A 20,537-nucleotide genomic window follows, 5' to 3' on the forward strand; every position below is an offset into this window, starting at 1 on the left:
TCTTGTATGAATTGAAAGTATTTCTCGAAGCATAAATACGTGTGTTCAAATATTATACGGAGCCAGATACAACTTCACAATAAAAATGCTCCTGTTTGCCGAAAATATAACTCAACCGGTTTTCACCGGCGGGTTTGATATTGCCGCCGGGCATGACCAGCGATCGGGAACATACACCAGCGCGCGCTCGGAAAATCACCTTCGAATTTTGATAGGAATATCTTTAAGGTTCGACAAATACATATCTGGAATGGTGCAACTATTTTATAACTACTACGTCCTCGCTTCCTATTAAATATAAACGTCCAAAAATGCCATAGTGAGACACTTTTCTCCTCGGTATGTCACACAGTCGGCGTGTACACGCCGTAATTACGGCGTCACAGTCGTGTATACAGTTTTGTGTGGCGTTTACAAAGTGGAAAATGTTGGCAAACTTTGGGGTTTTGAGTTGAAATATGAGGCCTCCATTGTTGAAATCGAAACTAATAGATGTTTTTGCGTGTTTAGTAGATGTTATAAGATACCGGACGGTAGAATTGTAGAAAAAATGGGTCTGACCCGTGCCCTCCCACCGCGACGCTAAATTTGATTGACACATGCGGCCGAGGCGCGGCTTCTTTGAGTTTGTCGGCATATTCAATTCTCAAAGATCGGGCCTGCGCGAACTGCACTTTAAGTCTAACAGCCCGCTATGGCAAAAAAAAATGCGCAATAAAGGTCTTCATTCATTCATTGTTACAACAATAAACACAGAGTTTGTTTTTCCGCCGTGTTTGTTTTTTTTTCTTCGTTTATTCTACTTGATAGCGATATTAAGTACCGACGTATATATTTTGAATATTTTGGAACGACATGTATCGTGATGACAAAGGCACGGAAATTCTTCATATACATTAGCACATTTTATAAATAGCGATTTACCTAACATATTTCCAACATTTGGAATAGATGATGGTCGATCGGGTAGCAGCAGAATGATGATGGAAAATCTGATATAAACTTACCTTCCAGGTTTTAAACGTTACATGTTGTGACGTAGTGTATATGTATATAGGAGTCCAGAGAATGGGCCCGGGGTCTTCAGTGTTCTCAAAAAGAGCTTTAAAAGTTTCACCGGAAATTCTGGGAAGTTCGCAACTACAGTGTAGTTGCAGATAATAAAATCAACAAACGAAGTTTAAAATGGGAATAGATCCTCACCACTGTTGACGGCGATCTTTTTTTACAAGCGGTAGATCGTATATTTCGTTTTCGTTCAAGGGCTCATTCATCCCCCCCCCCAAAAAAAAACATTTCTTGCAGCATGAATCGGAAAAAAATAATTTCTTAAATATATGTACGATGTACTCCTTCCTGCTATCCTTACTGCTTATATCAATATTTCAAAATTAAGCGCTCGTGACAGTTATTGCAATCATATTGGTGTCAGTTGTTAAGAATCTAGGATAGCTGCAAGGCTGAATGTATTCCCCGCAGTAAGTTTGCGTCGACTATCCGACGACCAGGAGCAGCCGTCAGCGTAATCTCCAAGCAGATTCCCCCGTGGCATAAAACAGTAACATAAGCTGGGGAAGGAGTTTAGCCGGCAGAGGAGTATAATTGGCCACTGCCGTCAGCGATGTTCCGTCCCAAGAGCTCATTCAGGAACAGGTAGGTCTCGTTGGTGGAGCTGCACCCTCGACGATCAGCAGTGTGCCAAGGAAGCCAACGGATGGAAACCCACATCCTTTTATTCTGGCTTAGAAATGTAGCTAGCTAACGTAAGTCTTAATACATAGTAAAAGTAAGTGTAATGTTAGTTACGACTTCACAACTTTGAACATGTACGGTTAGTTACGCTAACACAACATTGAACAGACAAAATACGATTAACAACAACATTAAAAACGCATAAGGATGAAAGTATGCTATGTTACTGAAAAGTATGTATTGATTTCGTTGGTCGACTGTCTGACGACCAGGAGCCGCCGTCAGCGATGTTCCGTCTCAAGATCTCCGCCAGGAACAGGTAGGTCTTGTTGGCGGAGCTGCACCCTCGACGATCAGCAGTGGGCCGAGGAAGCCAACGGATGGAAACCCAATCCCTTTAATTTATCCTAGCTTAGAAAAGTAGCGACGGATGTATAACTACATAGTAGAAGTACATATAATGTTAGTTACGTCAACAAAACTTTGAACAGATACACAGACAAAATACGATTAACAACAACATTAAAAACACATAAGGATAAAAGTATGCCCTGTATTGATTTCGTCGGTCGACTGTCCGGCGACCAGGAGCCGCCGTCAGCGATGTTCCGTCCCAAGAGCTCCGCCAGGAACAGGTAGGTCGACTGCCCGACGACCAGGAACGTCCGATGGCGATGTTCCGACCCAAGAGAACAGGTAGGTCTTAATGCCGAGTTCCACCCTCGACGAGCAGCAGTGTTTCAAGGAAAAGGGCGGCCGACGAAAACCTAAATTCGTAACCTAGAAAATTCGTAACCTCAATTTATCTAGAAATAGTAACTTATGACCAGACACATTATCCTATATGTATTCATATTACAAGCATTATGTGTAGTCAATTTATACGTACAAGTAGTCCATTAATGCGAACCATACATGCCTGAAATAGTCCACAGATCTATTTAATACTCCTTGAGAACTTCGCACGTAGCGATCTATTTGTAGTGGGAATACATCATGATCACTCCGTCCCCCGTCCTTCAGTCGGTGATATTGCTTTGTGCCAAAGTCCTTGGTCATACTTGAGTCAGGTACAGTTTGAATGAAAATTTACGCCTCGATGTACAAAACTCCATCTTTTGTGATGGTGTTTCCGTCTCTCTAAAATTAAAAAAAAAAAAACGTCTCAAAATACCCGACCAAGACTTTCATCACAATGCTACACCAAATTTAGCACCGAAAACTTGCGTCGTCCGGCTGCAAAAACTCCGATAAGTGAGCGTAGCCGGTAACTAGTATTGGACCAGTCTATTATAATAGGGGGAAACGTCACACATCGGGTGATTCTAAAGTTCATTGAAATAAACAAAATGCCAACTTAAATATTCCATAACGGTTGTTAAATGTTCCTACATATTCAAAGGAAGCTAGCCAAATTACATATCTTTTGAAAAAAAAAGTTAATTTGACATTTCTTGATATAATTGTCCCCATCTGCTACTATTAGAACGTCCCCTAAATCGTGGGAATCCCAGTACAGAACGTCAGAAGTTCCCTACATCCAAGTTGTACGGGGCGGCGGTCCTTTGATCTAGTATCATATGTGCCGGGCGCCGGCGACAAAATCAATCAATTTTGACAGCACTAGCTGTCTGACATTTCCGGAGAAACTAAAAACTGTAAAAGAAATCAAATTTGGACTTATACAAAAATGTACATTTACAAATGCATTAGGATTTAATTTTTTGTGCCAGGTTCTGGTTACTGAAATAAATAAATCGTTTTGTATTATCCGTTTTATCGATTTTAGGTTTGAAACTCAAAGTCTCTCATTTATTTTTTATACACAAACAACACGTCTTTTGTGAGCCATATTTCAGGGTTCTTCAAACGCCAGCGACAGAACCTCGTTTTACTTTAAACGCGACAAGTTTCAACTTATTTTTGCTATCAGTTTTCCTCTTCGCTGATTGGCTGTCAAAAATGATTGAATTTGCGTTCGGCAAAGTTTCAGATTGTCCGGCGCGGGCAGCACGATCTTCAAAAGGCCGCGATCTGCTTTCAATGTAATCAAGACGACACACCGTGGGAAAGTGTATATTTGACTTGTAGTGGCCATCTCGGAGCTGCTGTTTCGCGCTGGATGCATCAAATCTCATATCATAATCTCTAGTTTAGTTTTATCCAGATCCCAGACGATTCTCCGATTTCTGGCTATTATTTGTTACAACGCTCAAATTTTAATCAAATCTTTGGCTATATCAATTGCAATTTGAAGAGTTGTACAGAAAAGCTGTGTTGCTAAGGAACATGTGTGTTTGTTTAGACGTAAGGCCGGCGCTCGGTGTAAGTCAACTTTTTTTACCTCGCGTTCAGTTGGCCGACACGGGTATGCCGAAACATTGAATGCCCACTTTTGGTCAATTTTTGTCAAATCTATTTCCAACATAAAAAAATTGTGATGCCTATTTAGTGTTGTGGCTTGTTTAAGTTAGTAAATGTGAAAGTAACCCAGGACTGCTTCTGCTCTCGGAAAACGACACGGGCGTGTTTCCCGTCAGCGTGCGAGTTTTCGCAGCTGATTACAAGGGATGGTTGAAGACAAAACAAAAATTTCAGTCTTTGTCGACAAGTGCAAGACAAAGTCAAAGACAAGAATCGATCTCGGTAAATGTGTTATTTATCTGCTATAGAATATGATATATTTTGTCAAACCGGCTTGTCTTGATCCGTACAATGAACTTTTGCATGAATCGATCAAAATGGCGATTAATATTGCACTGTGATCATTCCCCACCTCTTTTTGTCTCAAGCTATTCAGAAGAGCAAGTATAAAGTTTACTACTGCTCCCTCCTAGAGGCGCCGCGCAAATATCCACGCACCTTGTGTATTTGGGGGTCAACGACCTATCCACGCAGGCTGCGTCTTTCGGGGTCAACGACCTATAAAGTGCGTGGCTTTGAATGCAGAAAACTTCGGATGGATTGCACAATCGAATAAATCCAACCTGTGTTTTTCACTTCAGAGTATAAAAGTTGTGTTGCAGATTGCCTTTTCTACCCCCCAAAATAAGAATTTTATACAAATGAGAACGTACTAAGCCCGCTAGCAACCCGAAAGACTGCACCAGCGGAAGGCTGCCTTACCTTGATTTTACAGCATTTTTACTATTCACGCTGTCGTAAAATCAAGGCGCTAATCAGTTCTTACGGCGAGGACACGCTGCTCATTATCGACCTCATTAGCGTTAATGAGCTAGCGGCACCGTAATCTGGTGTTCACCGTAAACGTGTACACGATCGTAATTACGCCGTGTTTACGTTTTCGAATTTTCGTAATTACGTTACTTTTTACCATGCTGGTACTGTATCATGTCCACCACATGAAAAATATGTACTGTAAATACGTTTAAATTCGCGGTGGTTTTAAGTTCGCGGTAGCGCCATAAACTGCAACCACATATAATGGATATATGTTTGTGGTGGTTTTAAGTTGAACTTCGCGGTGAAGTGGCCACCGCGAAAACCGAGAACATAAAACTACAGCGAACAGTTCAAGTATGTCAGAAACAATGTCCTACTCACCCTGAGGATGGACGCTGTTTCCAGCATCTCGGACATGAACGTGGACACACCCTTCAGCTGGCTGTCCCCTGCACCCACTCGAGCCAGGATACAGTCCACGATACACACCTCCGCAGAGTCGCACGGCACAAAACAACCAATCTGGGCCATCAGCACATTCACTCCGATCTAGTCAGGGAACACAAGGTCTGTTAGACGTGTATCATCTGTACATGTGTAAGATCAACTCTGTCAGGTGCCATAATACAGCCACATCACGAAACATTGTCAGAAAGGCCTTCTCAAGATTGTCTTAAATATCTGAAGTGTACATTGTATATACCTCAGGATTATTGACGCTACATTGGTACATCTCTTTAAAATCATGTTAAATTCATTTTTTTTTATTACCTTTGCCAGAATGGCTACAGGTCCAAGTCCTTAAATTATATTTGTTTGGAAAAGAAGAAAAGGAATCTCAAGCAAAATCATATGTTTTCCTTCCATAGAGGTACACATAACAAACATATCCTCAGGACTTTTCTGACTTTTCTGTCTTTTTGAGGCAGATTGTCAGAATAGGCATGAAACTGGGCAGTGAGCGTGCATGGCTCAGTGGATTGGCTGGGTCTCTTGCAGCGTCCATTTGTGTTGTGTACCCTTAATTTAAGGGTCAACTACATGTGTTTGTACTTGTGTATGGTCATTTCTTATGATGGTCATTACTAATGTTGAATTTATGTTGAACTGTTATACTCTTCAGTAAAAAGAGTATACATAACAAACTCAGAGCTGAGATTAGTTTGTAACGCACCTGTCTGATGTATGTTGACTTCCCTCCCATGTTAGGACCAGTCACAATAAGGAACATCTGTTCATCTGGAAATCAACAAACCATCAACTTAACCTCTCAAAGTGACAAAAATATAGGAGAGGAAGAAATGAACGATATGAAATAGCTCACAAAAATGGGTACAAAATGGTCTATCTCTCATCTGAACTGTTTTCATTAATTATCGAATCTGTTATTCATTCGTTCATTCAGACCCTTGTAGAGCCTAATGTTTTACAGAGCAGCAAGTTTCAGTACTGTTTCAGAGAGCGGGGTATAATTTTACAGTTGCTAGCCCATCTCCTCAAACATGGGACGTCCCTCTCGAAAGACGGATGCAGCGCCAACCAAAATGCCCTACTCAGGATTGAACCAGGGTCTTCCAGCTACCAACTACATGTACTACTGTAATTGGAACAAGAAGCTCAATCTGGAGGCCGCAACTTCTTGAACTACTGGGATATCCCTAAATCTTATCTTTAAAAAGACTACAAGTAATTGGGAAAGGGAAACACTGACCTCTGTCAAAGCTGGCATCATTCGGGATGAACTGCACATCATCCTGGAGTTCCAGACAGGGGTGTCGAGCATTCACCAGCTTAATGCCCCCCTCCCCTAGTGGAAATAGCACAACACGGCGTTAGTCGAGTTTATTCCATTTTTTATGTCTTTGTTTCCTTTTGTTTTATACATTTCTTCTAGGGTATGCTGAACATGACTCTTTAAATTTGGTTAGAGGAAATTCTCATCTTCTTTTCCCATATACCATTTTCGTCCAAACGATTTTGAATCTGAATCATATTTTCAAAGTGACCCTACCTTTCTCTGTCAGCTTTGGTCTGACATATGGGATTGGAGCATTCGCTGAAGCACAAGCAAAACTGTGGAAACACAAAGTTGACATGAATCAAGTTCATCTGTGATGGTAGTCAATATTATGTTACAATTTTAAGAACCATATATCCGTACACAAACTAAGCGCTAAAACTAGTTAAAGCTTTCAATCAGTCCTCTGATCCTTCTCAAGAATGATCCTTCATAACATAACAAAGTTGACATGTTAGACATTACATCAAGAAGAGTCATGCAACATCACAAACTGCTATGGTAACAGGGACTCAATGGCTATTTCATAAAAATATGAACAATCTTAAGTGGTAAATACTGGTAAACATGTCGTGTTCCTACCTGACTAATGCATCCAGCTGTGCGATGACATCACTCAAGCTCCCCATAGGTTCCACATATCCAGCTATTGAAAATGAATGACAAAAAATACCACAATAGATAATAAGAATATTTCAGTTCTGTCAAATGTGTGTCATTCTCAACTGAATTTTCATATCATTCAACCTTAGAATAAAGGCATTTGGAAACAGAATTTGAACCAAAGAGAGACATACAAATACAGTCCATCACTAGAAAGGTAACATTTGTAAGCAAATACATAATGTTTACCTTGACATGGTCTGTTTCTTACTCTTACTCAAACACATTCATAAACATGCTGACGTGACATCACGACAGCAGTGGATTGTTCATTCCTTGACAAAGACTGGTGCTGTTCAGTCGAAAATTTGGGTGAGTCCAATTTTTGCGTTGGATATTACAGTTAAAGTTGTTCAATAATGACTTCTACCAACACAGATGAACTTTTAAGTTTAATAAAAAAACAATATGTTTCCCTTCCGTGAAGGTAGACATGATACTCCTGAAAGCTGCCCACCTGCTATACCCAGGATCTCATCCACCACGGCCTTCTGTGTGTCAGCGTACGCCTCCTTGGACTTCAGATACTCCTCGTTCATCCTCTGCAGGTCGCTGTCCGTGAACTTCACCCCGTTCTTACTGGTCTCCAGGGTGCGGTACTTCTTGTTGCCACGGAGAGCCTTCTCCTCCTGCAGTCAAACAAGAATGGCAGACTTGTCTTGTATTATACATGTCAATTTCTAGAAATGATACACATACTTAAGAAACTCCCTTCATCTAACTTACTCTTCAACAATCAGGATCATCCCTTTCTGGTTTCAAAGTGCTAGAAGTTGGGACAGTCTTTTTTATTACACAACTGTCCAGTGAGCGCATGTACATAGTTTTACCAAAACAACAGCACTGTATACTTGCACACACTATGTGTACATTAATGGGAATCTAAAAGGATCTGTAACAAATAGTATTGCTGTGATTTCCTTGTGCTGTGTGTGCATGTACATAGCTTCACTAAAAACAACAGCAATGTAGACTGACTAAATGTGCACATTAATTGGAAAACTATTAGGATATGTAACAAATGATATTGCTATGCTAAGCCCCCTTACCTTGAGTGTAACCCTGAAGTGGTAGCCTAGCTGTGTGCTTGTCTCTAACTTCAGAACCTTGTTGGGTTCCAGCTTCAGTTCCCGTGCAGCCTGGAAATACAAAATCTCCGCTGAATTGTCTTGACATCACTTGAATACAGCAAATAAAAGGCTTTTGTCTTAACACAAGTGTACTTGCAGCTACATAGAATAGAAGCATTCCACTAAAACAAAAATTTCTGGAACAGAATGAAGTAAAAAAAAGACAAATTTCATAACTTCTTCTGGGAGTTTTCTCCTCTTTTCAGCTAAGTTCTTACAAGGTCCTACTGTATATATATACATTTCATCAGTAAACACTTAAGGACTTTCAGACCATCTACATGTTATACATACTAGTTAGCTACACCATGTAATAGCAGAGACAGCCATGAGAACTTTCACTCACCTCATTCAGGTGACTTTTGATGTCTTCATCCAGTTTGTTCATTTTCTCTCTAAGCTCTGGAAATGGAAAACAATTTCTAAAGGAAGTTGACAGAATATATCAACACTCAGACCAATATTCTCTCTGTTTCATTAGAATTAACTATTTTTACACGGTTTTGTATCTGTTTCTATATAGCCAGTATAACCTCTCTTTGACTAACGTACCAGCTTCGCAGGCACGTTGTGTGGCGGCAGCTGGTTATATTACCCAGAACAACGTGCTACACATAACTTTGCACATCTAGCAGTAAGTATTGTTTAAAGCTATCTAATGAAGATGCTCCTTCTGTACTCAGTAGCAACAACTTAAGCTGACTAGAGCCACACAGCCAATTAGACCCTATCCAACCCTTGAGGTTGTCATCAAAGTGTGTTTCACCTAGTGTCATGCCTGTCCATTCTCTGATCTTACCCTCCCACTTGTTCCATTGCCTACCCCTCTTTATAGGTTGACTAGCCACATATCAAACTTAGACCCTGTCCTACCCTTGAGGTTGTCGTCGAAGTCCGGTTTGATGACGAACTCGTGCTTGTCCACCCGGTCCATGTCCATGGTCGTCTCCACCATCTCCTGGAACTTCCTGAAGTCGTACAGAAGCTCCTGGGAGGAAATAAAAATTTCATTTTAATTATGTGCTGTTGATAGTTATGGCAGTGAACATCCAAGTGGCTAGGTTAGAGGACACAAGATTGAGAGGTCTTTGGTTCGATTCTTGGCATTCATGGCTGTACAATGTGTCCTTGGGAAAGGCATTTTTATCATGCCACTCTGGTGTACAAATGGGTACCTAACTTTAGTTATAAGGGTATAAGCTGGTGGAGGGAAAAGGATGGACTCTGCCTCCTATCACCATGCCTTGACATAGCGTATTGATAACCCACCACCCCTATGGTCTCAAAAGGGCTATGGGACTACCTTTGTTGACAGCGACAGTTTTTTCTACTATCTATATCAAGTATAAACCATTAAGCTCTTACTGTACAAAAATACAACGTAAAATGGAAACATTACATTAAAACACACAACATGGTATGGGAATGTTCTTGACCTTGATAGGATTGGAGAACAGCTCCATGAGGAGGCTCCTGTGGGACCCTGCATGTTTCTCCAGGGCCTCGGTCAGGTGGGGGATGATGTTCAGGGCCTGGTACACCCTGTAACAGTCCTGTAGGGAGCATAGAACAGACACTGACTATTCTATTTACAAACACATCTTAGATTAAAAATAGTGTGACCTTGTGTAGCCATAGCCAACAAGGTACAAAATATATGAGAATAATGCTATTTATTTCATGTCAACACTTGTTGTGCCTAAACTTCAAAATATGCAGCAGAATCAACACTAGGGAGAGAACTGTGACTGCCCAATCACTAATAAAGACAGGCATGTGACTGTCCAATCTCCACTAAGTACTAAGGCTATGCAATCACCACTAAGGACATGACTGTGACTGCCCAAAAATTACTTAAGACATGACTGTGACAGCCCAATTAGCACTAAGGACAAAACCATAACTACCCAATCAGCACTAGGGACAGACCTACGACTACCCAATCAGCACTAAAGACAGAACTACGACTACCCAATCAGCAGTAAGGACAGGCCTGTGACTGCCCAATCAGCACTAAGGACATGCCTGTGACTGCCCAATCAGCACTAAGGACATGCCTGTGACTGCCCAATCAGCACTAAGGGCAGGCCTGTGACTGCCCAATCAGCAGTAAGGACAGGCCTGTGACTGTCCAATAATCACTAAGGACAGGCCTGTGACTGCCAAATCAGCACTAAGGACAGAACTGTGACTACCCAATCAGCACTAAGGATAGGTACATGACTGCCCAATCAGCACTAAGGACAGGCCTGTGACTGCCCAATCAGCACTAAGCACAGGCCTGTGACTGCCCAATCAGCACTAAGGACAGAACTGTGACTGCCCAATCAGCACTAAGGATAGGTACATGACTGCCCAATCAGCACCAAGGACAGGCCTGTGACTGCCCAATCAGCACTAAGGACAGGCCTGTGACTGCCCAATCAGCACTAAGGACAGGGCTGTGACTGCCCAATCAGCACAAAGATCAAGACAGTGACAATCTAATTTGCATGTGAATCTTTTGTTAATTGTTGTTACCATGTTGTTTCTCTATGATCCTACCTGAAGATTGGCCCTCTTCCTCTGGAACTTCTTGGCCAGGCGGTGGAAGTCTGGGACTTTTCGCAGCTGTTCTTCCTGAGGGGACAATGCACAGGTTTGAGAGAAGAAGAAGAAAGGGCCAATCCCCTTACAATGACTGTAGCTCCATTAATGTTATTCAGGACATCACATACAAGAGCAGTTTGGTAATAAACAATGAGTCACAACAACAGATTGTACGTGTACCTGCAATGTCTGCCTCAGTTCAGCATCCTCAACAAGTGCTTCTACAACATTCAATCTCTCCTCTGGAAAATTAGGATGAGAACTAAATCTTAGAAAATGTAACAGCATTCCAATATTCAACGTTTTGCAAAGAAATTATCTACAGCAGAAGTGTAAATAAACAGAATCCCATAGTCCCAATGATTAAAAAAATATGTTAACGACTACTTAATGTTATTTTGTTTGAGACTAGATAAAATCTTCAAATAGTTGGTAGGCTTATGCATAAAGAAAACATACTGGCACTGGCTACTGGCACCATGCATGTACATACACAATGAGAAGGTAGAAAAATGCTTTCCTGGCAAAAAAATGTTGCAAAAACTGACCGATCCTGTTCTTGTCCATGAGCGGCTGTTTGACCCACTGAGTAAGAAGCCTGTGACCTTGGGATGTCCTACAGTGGGTCAGTAGTCCTGCCACAGACTGGAACCGGTTACCTCCTGCACAGGCACAACGGAAGAGCACTTCTTACAAAACCTTTGGGGGAAAATGCTCATGTTATATGCAGTTCCTGTTAGTTAAACTCAGTTTCATTAGGGAATACCAGTTTGTGCTTCTAGACAGGAATTTGTAGGAACCTGACTAGCTCTTAATCAAAATAAAAGACATCTTTAAAATTCTTTAATAATAAGGATGGACTGGATGTTCAATCCTGTGGTTTAACAGCATTTTTCTTGAATTTTCTCTTTTTCTGCCCCCTTTTGCATTAGCTTTTGGGTCTCCAGAGGGTGTCATCCATAAAATTAAGACAGTGGTCTAATCTTAACAGTGTGATATACAATGTAGAACCAGTACTTTTTACCCTGACAAAGCTGACAGATAGACACTGACACATCAGGTCTAATAACACACTTTCTTTGTTATCTAGCAGTTCTTCTTGACCGACAGAAAAAAAGCCTTCTGTCGACTTCATACTTCTAAATACCCCATCTTTAAAAACAACAGATATATGTTACCACAAGAATCAAGGTGAAATAGCGTTACCAGTTTATAGACAGGAATTGGTACGAAACTGACAAGTCATAAATCGAAACCAACGACATCTTGTAATTCTTCAGTATTGCAACATATGCTCAAATGTTTTTATCATGGATGGTGAACTATTTAAGATTGTGCAGACTGACAAATGAAAGCTGGAGTCAGCCTCAGAAAGTGAGAGACCAGCATGACAGGACTGAGTACTTGTCGATAAACAGAAAGAGCCCTACCATCCAGTGAGGTTGGGAGCAGGTTGAGCGCCCGCACTGCTGCAGCGTCCAGCCTCATGTACTGGTTCAGGTCAAAGGTCTCCAGTTTAAACTGCCCAAAGTTGGTCTCATCACCCAGGAGCTGGAGCAACAGAAAACATGTCTCTCCTTTGTTGGTATGGTATGGTCATTTGACAACATAATTTTGCAAACGCATTTAGCTTTTAGACATGTCTACAGCCGCTATGCATCTCCCCTGATGCCCGCGGCTGATTGATTGATTGATTTAGCTAACCAATGGATAACAAAGTTCTTTGTACAAAACTATGTGTTTTATCCTAGACCTCCCTTTCCATGACCATTTGTCACCTTGCTCAGGGCACTTCTGACTGGCTCTATTATGGACTTTGAACTTTTTTGCCCTGAAAAAGGTAACAGATAGTCAATGAAACATTAACTTGAGTAAAACACTATCCATTTCCAACATTCTCAACCTGAAAGTCAAAGAAGACAGTAAAATGAAAGATTCTTAGAAAAAAAAAGTTTACTTTTTCTACTAATATTTCCATTTCTCCTCTTTTTTCATGAAAGGAATGTATCTTGCACCTTCCCTCCCTGTGTCCTTACCTCTAAGTACTTGATAAGTGCAGATACAGATGCCATCGCTGCTGTCTTCTCTATTTCAGCTGGAGGTATGGAAACACATTTAAAATGTTAGTGCACTTCAAAAAGATTCTAAAATATTGGTTGCTAAGCCACATGGCTCTCTATTACATAAGCATATGGGTAAAGTTGACTTTTAGAGCAACATTGGAAATAAACAATGAAGAAGAACTCACGGAGTGCTGCAGAGTTGACCTGCTCTCCTTTGGTCTTGGGCTTCAGAAGTCGGTTCAAGTCCTGGACATTGTCTTTAGTTGAGTACTCAGCTGGAAAGGGAAGAAAAATATATACCAGTACATCACGATTTCTTGTAACAACAAGGAGTAACAGCAGGTGAAGAATTAACACTATGAAAAGAAATATGTCTGCATTTTAGATCCAGTTATTCTCATCCAAAGTTTGAAAGTAAATCAGCACCTCCAGTTCTAAAAAAGCTGCTAGGGGGCCAAATCTTACAGCACTTACTCTCTGCCCCAAGGAGAAGAGTTATCAGAAATGGACGTTTTGCTGTAGTATCTTAGGAAGCCGCTAGGGGGCCCATTATCGAATTTTACCTTTGTTTTTCGTGACCTTTGTGACCCTTACCCACCTACCAAATATCATCAGGATCTATCCGAGGCTTCTCGAGTTTTGTTGTTAACAGACACACACAGACAGACAGACAGACAAACACGCTCAAAACATAACCTTCTGGCAAAGGTAATAACAAACAACACACAACATTTGGGCTGGGTAGTCCAGGATGGAATCATAACACTTGTGCAGTACCTTTCCTCCTCTCTGTGATGAGCAGCCCGTTCCTCTCCAGCACCATCCTGAGGCGGCCCATGTCAGGTGTGTTCTCACCTGCGGGGATCAGACACTCCTTCGGTCCTGTCTGGATAACCAGGGCCTGGGGGAGATAGATCAGGAGTGTGAGTCTTCACATGGATCAGAAATACTGTAATTTGGTGTAATTGTTGACATTTTGTGGTGGGTTAATGTTTTGGGTTTTCTCAGTGACTTCTTCATGGCAAACTCAAACACTGCAAATTCTTGTTCTTTTCTTCTGCCTGCCAACCCCCTTGTTTCAACTGCGAGCGAAAACCACTTCAAAAACACATTTTCCTCAGTACCGCAAGATAAAATTGATGCAAACTTAAAGGCATTTACAGTATCAGAGTGTAAATGACAAAACTTATAACCTGTAAGGTCTTTGTGTAAAACTTAAAACCAATGTTGAGAAGCATTCCTTACCATGCAGACAAGTTTAGTGAAACTTCAAAAGTATCATACCTCCAGGTTGGAAAACTGGTCGTTGTCTACAAACTCACACACCCCCAGCTTCCTCATGGTAGCATCTGCATACCCAGCACCAACCACCTGAGGAGGAACCAGAGGGCACATGGTGGATGCAAACAGTTTCTGTAAATGCTCACAACAGTACTGTTACTGCTAAACCACCCTGTTACACTGTTTAGGAAGGAGGTAACTGCATAACTGTAGTGAACAGGTCACTCTTAAAGGAGTAGTTCACCAGAAGTTATTTCTCTTTCATGAGCAAAGATAATGGAGATATCATCTAATGCATGCTTTATTACTCTAATCAAAGTGTACGGGTATGAAATCAGTAATACTAGACTGTCATTACCATTTCCAAATACAAAACCATTTCTGAATACAAAAAAAAGCAACTCAAGGAAGAGACACTAGAGTGCAAGTGCCTTCCAAGCGAAGAGTCCCACCTTGTTGTTTCCCTCCCCGGATAGTTTGACTGCCAGGACACCAGAGGAGGTCACAGCACCCGAGCTGCCGAAGATGAAGTCTTCCACCTGGGTCAGGTTTCCTGGGGAGGCCTGCAGTTTCAAATATTCAAGAAAAAATCACTACTTGTATGAGATTTATTGTGGCACATCTCCAAAGACCATGGACTTGTGTTACGGTTTCTGGAAGTTGTCTCCATTGCCACAAGAGGCTGTCTATTGGCTTGTCCTGAAACTGTACTAGCACACATAGATAAGGACTCCACTGAACGTCCCTAGAAGCTCATTATAATACAGGGCTCTAGCCAGCGTCCGTTTTTCCGTCAATTGACGGAAATGTGCTGCGTCTGACGGAAAAATTTTAAAACCAATCCGTCAACCTTGACGAACAAAAATCCTTGGTGGAAGCTACAGGCGGCTTGGGGACGCTGTCCACGGCCGTAAAAGCCACACACTGTTTGTTTTGCTATTGTTATGATTGTTGACAATGTGTGTCGGCGCCCTTTCGCATACGATAATCTCATTAAAACCCGTTTTTCAAGGTCTCAGTTCAGTCCTTCTAATTAATTTTCGCGGTTTTCGCGACGATTGTAATTGGCTGACGGAAAAAAAATTCGAGCTGGCTAAAGCCCTGTTATAATAACAATAACATGGTGCAGTTATTATAAACTTCCTGGCATGTTTGACCACTTTAATCCGTTGTATCCGTAAAATCACATGGCAATAAGATCACATGTTTGTAACTATTGTGAGTTGACATTCTGAAATGATTGGTCATTATTGATCCCAAAGAAGGCTACAGTGGTCGTTGAATATATGGTCCATGCATACCTTAGTATTGGGAGGGAATTAAACAACTACTAACACAAATGAGCTTCCATGATAACATATCATGCCAAAGCATTTTAAAAAATATCAATAAATAATGAGTTCAGCTTTCCTCTTTCACCAACCCTACAGTCTTACCTTGATGTCCAGCTCCCAGTCGTTGTTCTTGGCTGTTCCTTTGTTCTTGTAGACTTCCAGTCTGTACTGGCGGACCAGCAGGAGTTCCCGTACCAACGATTCAAAATTCATCTTACTCAGGTTCACATACTCCATCTTGTTGGGACCTACAGGCAAGAAAACACCAGTGATCTCATCTAGATCTATCCCTCTTTCGTCCTCCCTGGACAGTTCCCTACATGATAATTTTGCCTAGTCCCAATAATCTTGTTACGTGGCCATACAACTTCAGTTTTATTTTCTTCACCGTGATTAGCAGGTCTTTATACAGACCACTGAAGAGGGACACACAGAGCTGTGTATTGCAATGAAGGACAAAAGTCCTGACCTGTTCCCATGGTCTTGACAACCCCCATGGTCTTGAAGATCTCCTTGGCTGCAAAGATGGCATCAGGACCGTGGGCTGTGTAGTACTCCTGTGGGGAGGGGGGCAACATTGTCAAAACACTTTCTACTAATGATTATGCCATGTAAGTGTATGTCAACGACTGTAGAATAATACTTTGGATTCAACAATAACAATAAGCATGTTCACGGATCCAAATGCACATGCACAGGTCAAAGTTAAAGGCCCAGGCTTTTAAAGAGTTCTTGTCTCGAGCATGCATTATACATGTCTGGATGTACATGACCTATGCCAGTCGATTTGCAAAACAATGTCCAGACATGTTTTACGTCAGGCACCTTCACCTTTGACCTGCACATGCGCCATTGTATCTGTGAACACACTTCTTACTAATGATTGATATCAATATTACCAAAGTATGTGAAGAGTCATGGCCTGTCGCACAATACTTACAGTTCTATCAAAAGCTCGGAAAGTTGTGGCAGGTTTCTGGAAGACAAGAAGAAGGCAATGTTTAACATTTCAGGAGCTTTTCATTGTAAATGACAATCAGGCAAATTATGTTGCATGTATAGATATATAAATTCAGTAAGGTTTCTTTCTGAAATATCAAGCAACTTAAGCGTTATGATTGTCAACGAAACTAACATGCCACTGACAGAATCATACAAGTAAGTGTATTAAAAACAAATAAGATGCCAAGACTGTAAATGAGTTTAAAACAAAGCTTGACAAACTATGGGAGAGCGAGAAGTACACTCTGCAAGTTTGAAGATCGGGATCTACAGGCGTCGCCCGAGGATGGTATCAAAGACGCAATTATCAACCACGTTAGATGATTTAAAACAACAAAAACTTGCCACAAAATTATACAACAACAAAGAGGCGCGTATTTCAAAATTTGAACATATTTCCAAGTTCCAACACGATCGAGGGACTATCGATCAAGTTCAGCAAAAGAGCATCCTTCAGTAGAATTGAATGGCGTCTATTTTCCGCAGTAAACGGTGCCACCGTTTCCAGCAAGATTTCGGAGTCAACATGCAAATCAAATCTTGCGCCCCCCTCCCTCTTACCTCGGGCATCGTCCGGACGAAGTTGAGAAATCCCAGCTCCTGGGCGTTGTCTGAAATTTCGAAAAACAAAGAAACAAGTGTCAACCAACACCCGCCATCGATTAGAACATTGCAAAGGACACAAATGTTGCAGAAATGGTTAGTTTCCCACCTAGCTGAAGCTGCTGGTTTGGTGTTACCGCCATGTTGGACGCTCTGATTTTCGCGGGAAAAGGCTACCGACCTTTGACCTTTCTAACTTTTTGCCTAACTGTACGACCCAGTTAGTGAGTGGTCGGTTGAAAGCGTCCTCTAACGACTAAATATATCATTGCAGATATTAAGACTACAAAGTATATGCCTAATCAGTGGTGCCTAACTGTCGAATTTGTTCAGCATTCAGCGCCATTTGGATGCTCAAAACTTTGTTTAGATGCTAACGGACCGATTCTGCTGTCTCACTGCTGGTTAACATTTTCAACTGTTGTCATTTTGAGTAAGTTAACGTTAGCGTCTGTGGTATGACATATTTCTTTACAATAACACCTTTGACTGTTGATGGGCGCTTTTATGTTACCGTCGAGATTCTGGTTCGAGATGATTGCAGTTCGGGTGCAGTCCGACCAGTATCTGCAATGATATTTTTGGTCGTTGTGGGGCGCTTTTGAACAGTTACAGGTGTCTGGCATTTAAAAAACTTTTTCCTGCAATACTGTTTTTGGCCGTTGAGGGGCGCTTTTAAGCCCTGGTAGATTCCTTCTACTTCTAGCTTGAATCCCAAGCCGTGAGCTGCAATATTCCATATCATTTTTCATTCAGTATCAACAAGTTAACAGCTGGGACAAACAAATGGAATAATGTTCCAGATTGGGTGCAGATCAAGTAATAATAATCAGCCGCAGCCGACCGATGATGATGATGAATAATCAGACAAAAACACTTCATACAGTTGGAATCTGAGCATTTATTTTCTGAGCTCCTAGATCACTACAGTCTAGTGTGCACCACAGCTTAATTAATTAAGTTATAACAGATAAATAAAACCAGTTCTTGCACTGCATCTGACAAGGTGTTTCAGATAAAGACATAAGGTGTTACAGATAACTTCTGCTTAACTAACAGAACATGATGTTGCAGCAAAATGAGCTTATCCTCAATGAGAAGGCTGAATTCAGGAAACTAGAACTAAAAAGTAATATGATAGGATCATTTACATAAGACACTACTGATGGTTTCTTTTGCCTAAACGAGAAATGCCCAAGGCAAGACCATCTACATTATTTCACACTTTCTACACTTTCAAAATTGGAGCACCATTGCCTACACACTGTACATACTACAATTATACACCTTCTTTTCATCATCAAAATGCTATGAAAGGCAGAAGTCTGCTTCTCTCTTACGTTTAAAAATAAAGATAATAATCTTAAACATTTTCAACTAAGAACAAAGGGCACAATAAATACTGGATGGAGACAGATCCAAAACAATGTCTGCCATGTATAGTTTGTAGAGTCATGTACACCAACATTTTGGTGCTAGTTTAGTGCAATACACATAACATTACAGATAAGATGATCATACTGCTCAAATATGGCATTGATAATCTTCCATTATGACAAAATAGACATAGACTCATGCAAAGAATACAGAGAATCCTTTTGCTCTGAATTCTTTCATTTTCACAAACTCAAGAAAAATATGCATTGCCAAGCTCAGAGTTTCTGTCCCCCAACTAAGAGTAATGTCAGATTCTGAAGACATGACAGTGTATGATGAAGGAAAAGTGGAAGTACAGAGGTACACATGTTAGCCCCAACTGATTCTCCTAGCAACCTTTATTTACTGTTTTTCAAACATTGCACTGAGTTGTGTTGAAGTTTCCATTGCATTTCCAATGATAAATTAAACAAATGATACATAATCGTAAAGTTTAAAACAATCAACTTAAAAAACAGTACAGATGATATTTGTGGGTTTTATAAGGTGGTTTTCAGTTAAATCATCAGAAAAACCTACCAGTGCTATGGAATTGCTAATTTACATCTATGTCTTGCACTGTAAACTGCTGTAGTATGTGTAATAATACATATTTGAATATGTCAATCTTTGTGTTACGATGGTTGGAATTCTACAAAAATACTCTGATGATGACAGGATGATTTGAAGTCCATCTGAACATGTTGATAAGATAGCTGCAGAAGATTTAACTGTTACATATTGTGAACAATTCATAGTGCTGATGTAGAATAAATCTGATGAGAAAGACAATCACCTTTTCTCTCCTTTGTACTGAGAAGTCTTTCTTACAAAACTTAAGCAATAAGAAATTCTCTTGCCCGACAACAACAGAAAACTAAAGTATGAACAAACAAGCTTCATAGATCATACTATACATTATTATGCAGAAAATTTTCTTTCATACAAATCCAACATTAAGAACAACAACATTTTGCAGGAGTATTTTCCATCGAAGTGGTTGCCTTTCTTTCAACTAATCAGCTACCCCCACACCCCTATAAGAGAATGGATCTGTTCCAGTTTTGCTACAGGTTATTTTAAGTCTGGACAAAAGATTTGCCAAATGGGGGGTGAGCAAGGCCAGCTGATGTGGTTGAAAGAAAGGCCTGACTAGTTATTAGGTACTGGAGCATCTTTTGGTATGAGCCCCATGGCTTGGAGGGCAACTGTAGCAGCCTGGGCTTTGGCGTGTTTCTTGTTGGGACTTGCTATGGTGGGTTGGTACTCTTCACTGTTGATCCTCACCTGGGGGAAGATGGAGTGAAGTTAGTGATCTGCATAGAATTTTAACTCAACAGCTTACTCTAGTGACCTTTATCCGCTGGGTAACCTATATACATGGTATTTAAAGACGGTATTTAGAAATATTAGGTTGATGTACAGTGGTTTCAAACTAAAATATTTTGAAAACACTACAATTTGATACACTGTTCGTCAACTGGTTATCACTAACTTAAGTACCCTGCTTTTAAACACAACGGGTTACCCCACGGATAAAGGTAAACTAATGTTAACAACTGCAAATTTGGGACTCCCAAAGTTTGCTAACTTTCATCAAGCTTAGGGATGTCTTAAGGCCAATCCCTGAAATTTGCTTACTGGGACAAACAAAATTTCACCCATCCATCCAAAAATCTGAACTTAATGACATTTAATTGACAGATTTAACAAGGAAAGATAACATGTGCTCCCAAAAGATGAGTGGGACAGAAAATAAATTTAGCTAGAGACAGCCTTGCTT

At 40.8% G+C, this 20,537-nt stretch overlaps 2 protein-coding genes across 10 annotated transcripts in view; both read right to left on the minus strand.

The window, feature by feature from the left end:
- LOC118422865 (DNA mismatch repair protein Msh2-like) overlaps positions 1-17,601 on the minus strand; it is a 22,479-nt gene extending 4,878 nt beyond the window's left edge. For 2 of the 3 annotated variants that reach the window (XR_004831975.1, XM_035830680.1), the window contains exons 1-24: positions 17,448-17,600; positions 17,297-17,346; positions 16,674-16,709; positions 16,203-16,290; positions 15,836-15,981; positions 14,852-14,962; positions 14,403-14,489; positions 13,896-14,019; positions 13,304-13,393; positions 13,092-13,150; positions 12,486-12,606; positions 11,604-11,717; positions 11,236-11,297; positions 11,011-11,085; positions 9,903-10,019; positions 9,340-9,454; positions 8,813-8,868; positions 8,386-8,475; positions 7,794-7,965; positions 7,256-7,319; positions 6,887-6,948; positions 6,587-6,682; positions 6,050-6,114; positions 5,257-5,424 (exon numbers count right to left, since the gene is read on the minus strand). Coding sequence is in view for 2 of the 3 variants with exons in the window: in XM_035830680.1 (XP_035686573.1) it covers positions 5,257-5,424; positions 6,050-6,114; positions 6,587-6,682; positions 6,887-6,948; positions 7,256-7,319; positions 7,794-7,965; positions 8,386-8,475; positions 8,813-8,868; positions 9,340-9,454; positions 9,903-10,019; positions 11,011-11,085; positions 11,236-11,297; positions 11,604-11,717; positions 12,486-12,606; positions 13,092-13,150; positions 13,304-13,393; positions 13,896-14,019; positions 14,403-14,489; positions 14,852-14,962; positions 15,836-15,981; positions 16,203-16,290; positions 16,674-16,709; positions 17,297-17,346; positions 17,448-17,481 (2,202 nt within the window). In the remaining variant the exon portion in view is untranslated. Of the gene's footprint in view, positions 1-5,256; positions 5,425-6,049; positions 6,115-6,586; positions 6,683-6,886; positions 6,949-7,255; positions 7,320-7,793; positions 7,966-8,385; positions 8,476-8,812; positions 8,869-9,339; positions 9,455-9,902; positions 10,020-11,010; positions 11,086-11,235; positions 11,298-11,603; positions 11,718-12,485; positions 12,607-13,091; positions 13,151-13,303; positions 13,394-13,895; positions 14,020-14,402; positions 14,490-14,851; positions 14,963-15,835; positions 15,982-16,202; positions 16,291-16,673; positions 16,710-17,296; positions 17,347-17,447 lie in introns of all 3 variants that reach the window. The other variant, XM_035830681.1, reaches the window with a different exon arrangement.
- A 618-nt stretch (positions 17,602-18,219) lies between these two features.
- Positions 18,220-20,537, minus strand: part of LOC118422416 (protein SON-like) — a 76,131-nt gene continuing 73,813 nt past the window's right edge. For all 7 annotated transcript variants that reach the window (XM_035829965.1, XM_035829963.1, XM_035829962.1 and 4 more), the window contains one exon: positions 18,220-20,041. In XM_035829965.1, the coding sequence (XP_035685858.1) occupies positions 19,907-20,041 (135 nt within the window). In that variant the 3' untranslated portion in view covers positions 18,220-19,906. The remainder of the gene's footprint in view (positions 20,042-20,537) is intronic.

This window comes from Branchiostoma floridae, chromosome 9 (genome assembly GCF_000003815.2).
Source record: "Branchiostoma floridae strain S238N-H82 chromosome 9, Bfl_VNyyK, whole genome shotgun sequence".
Lineage (NCBI taxonomy): Eukaryota > Metazoa > Chordata > Leptocardii > Amphioxiformes > Branchiostomatidae > Branchiostoma > Branchiostoma floridae.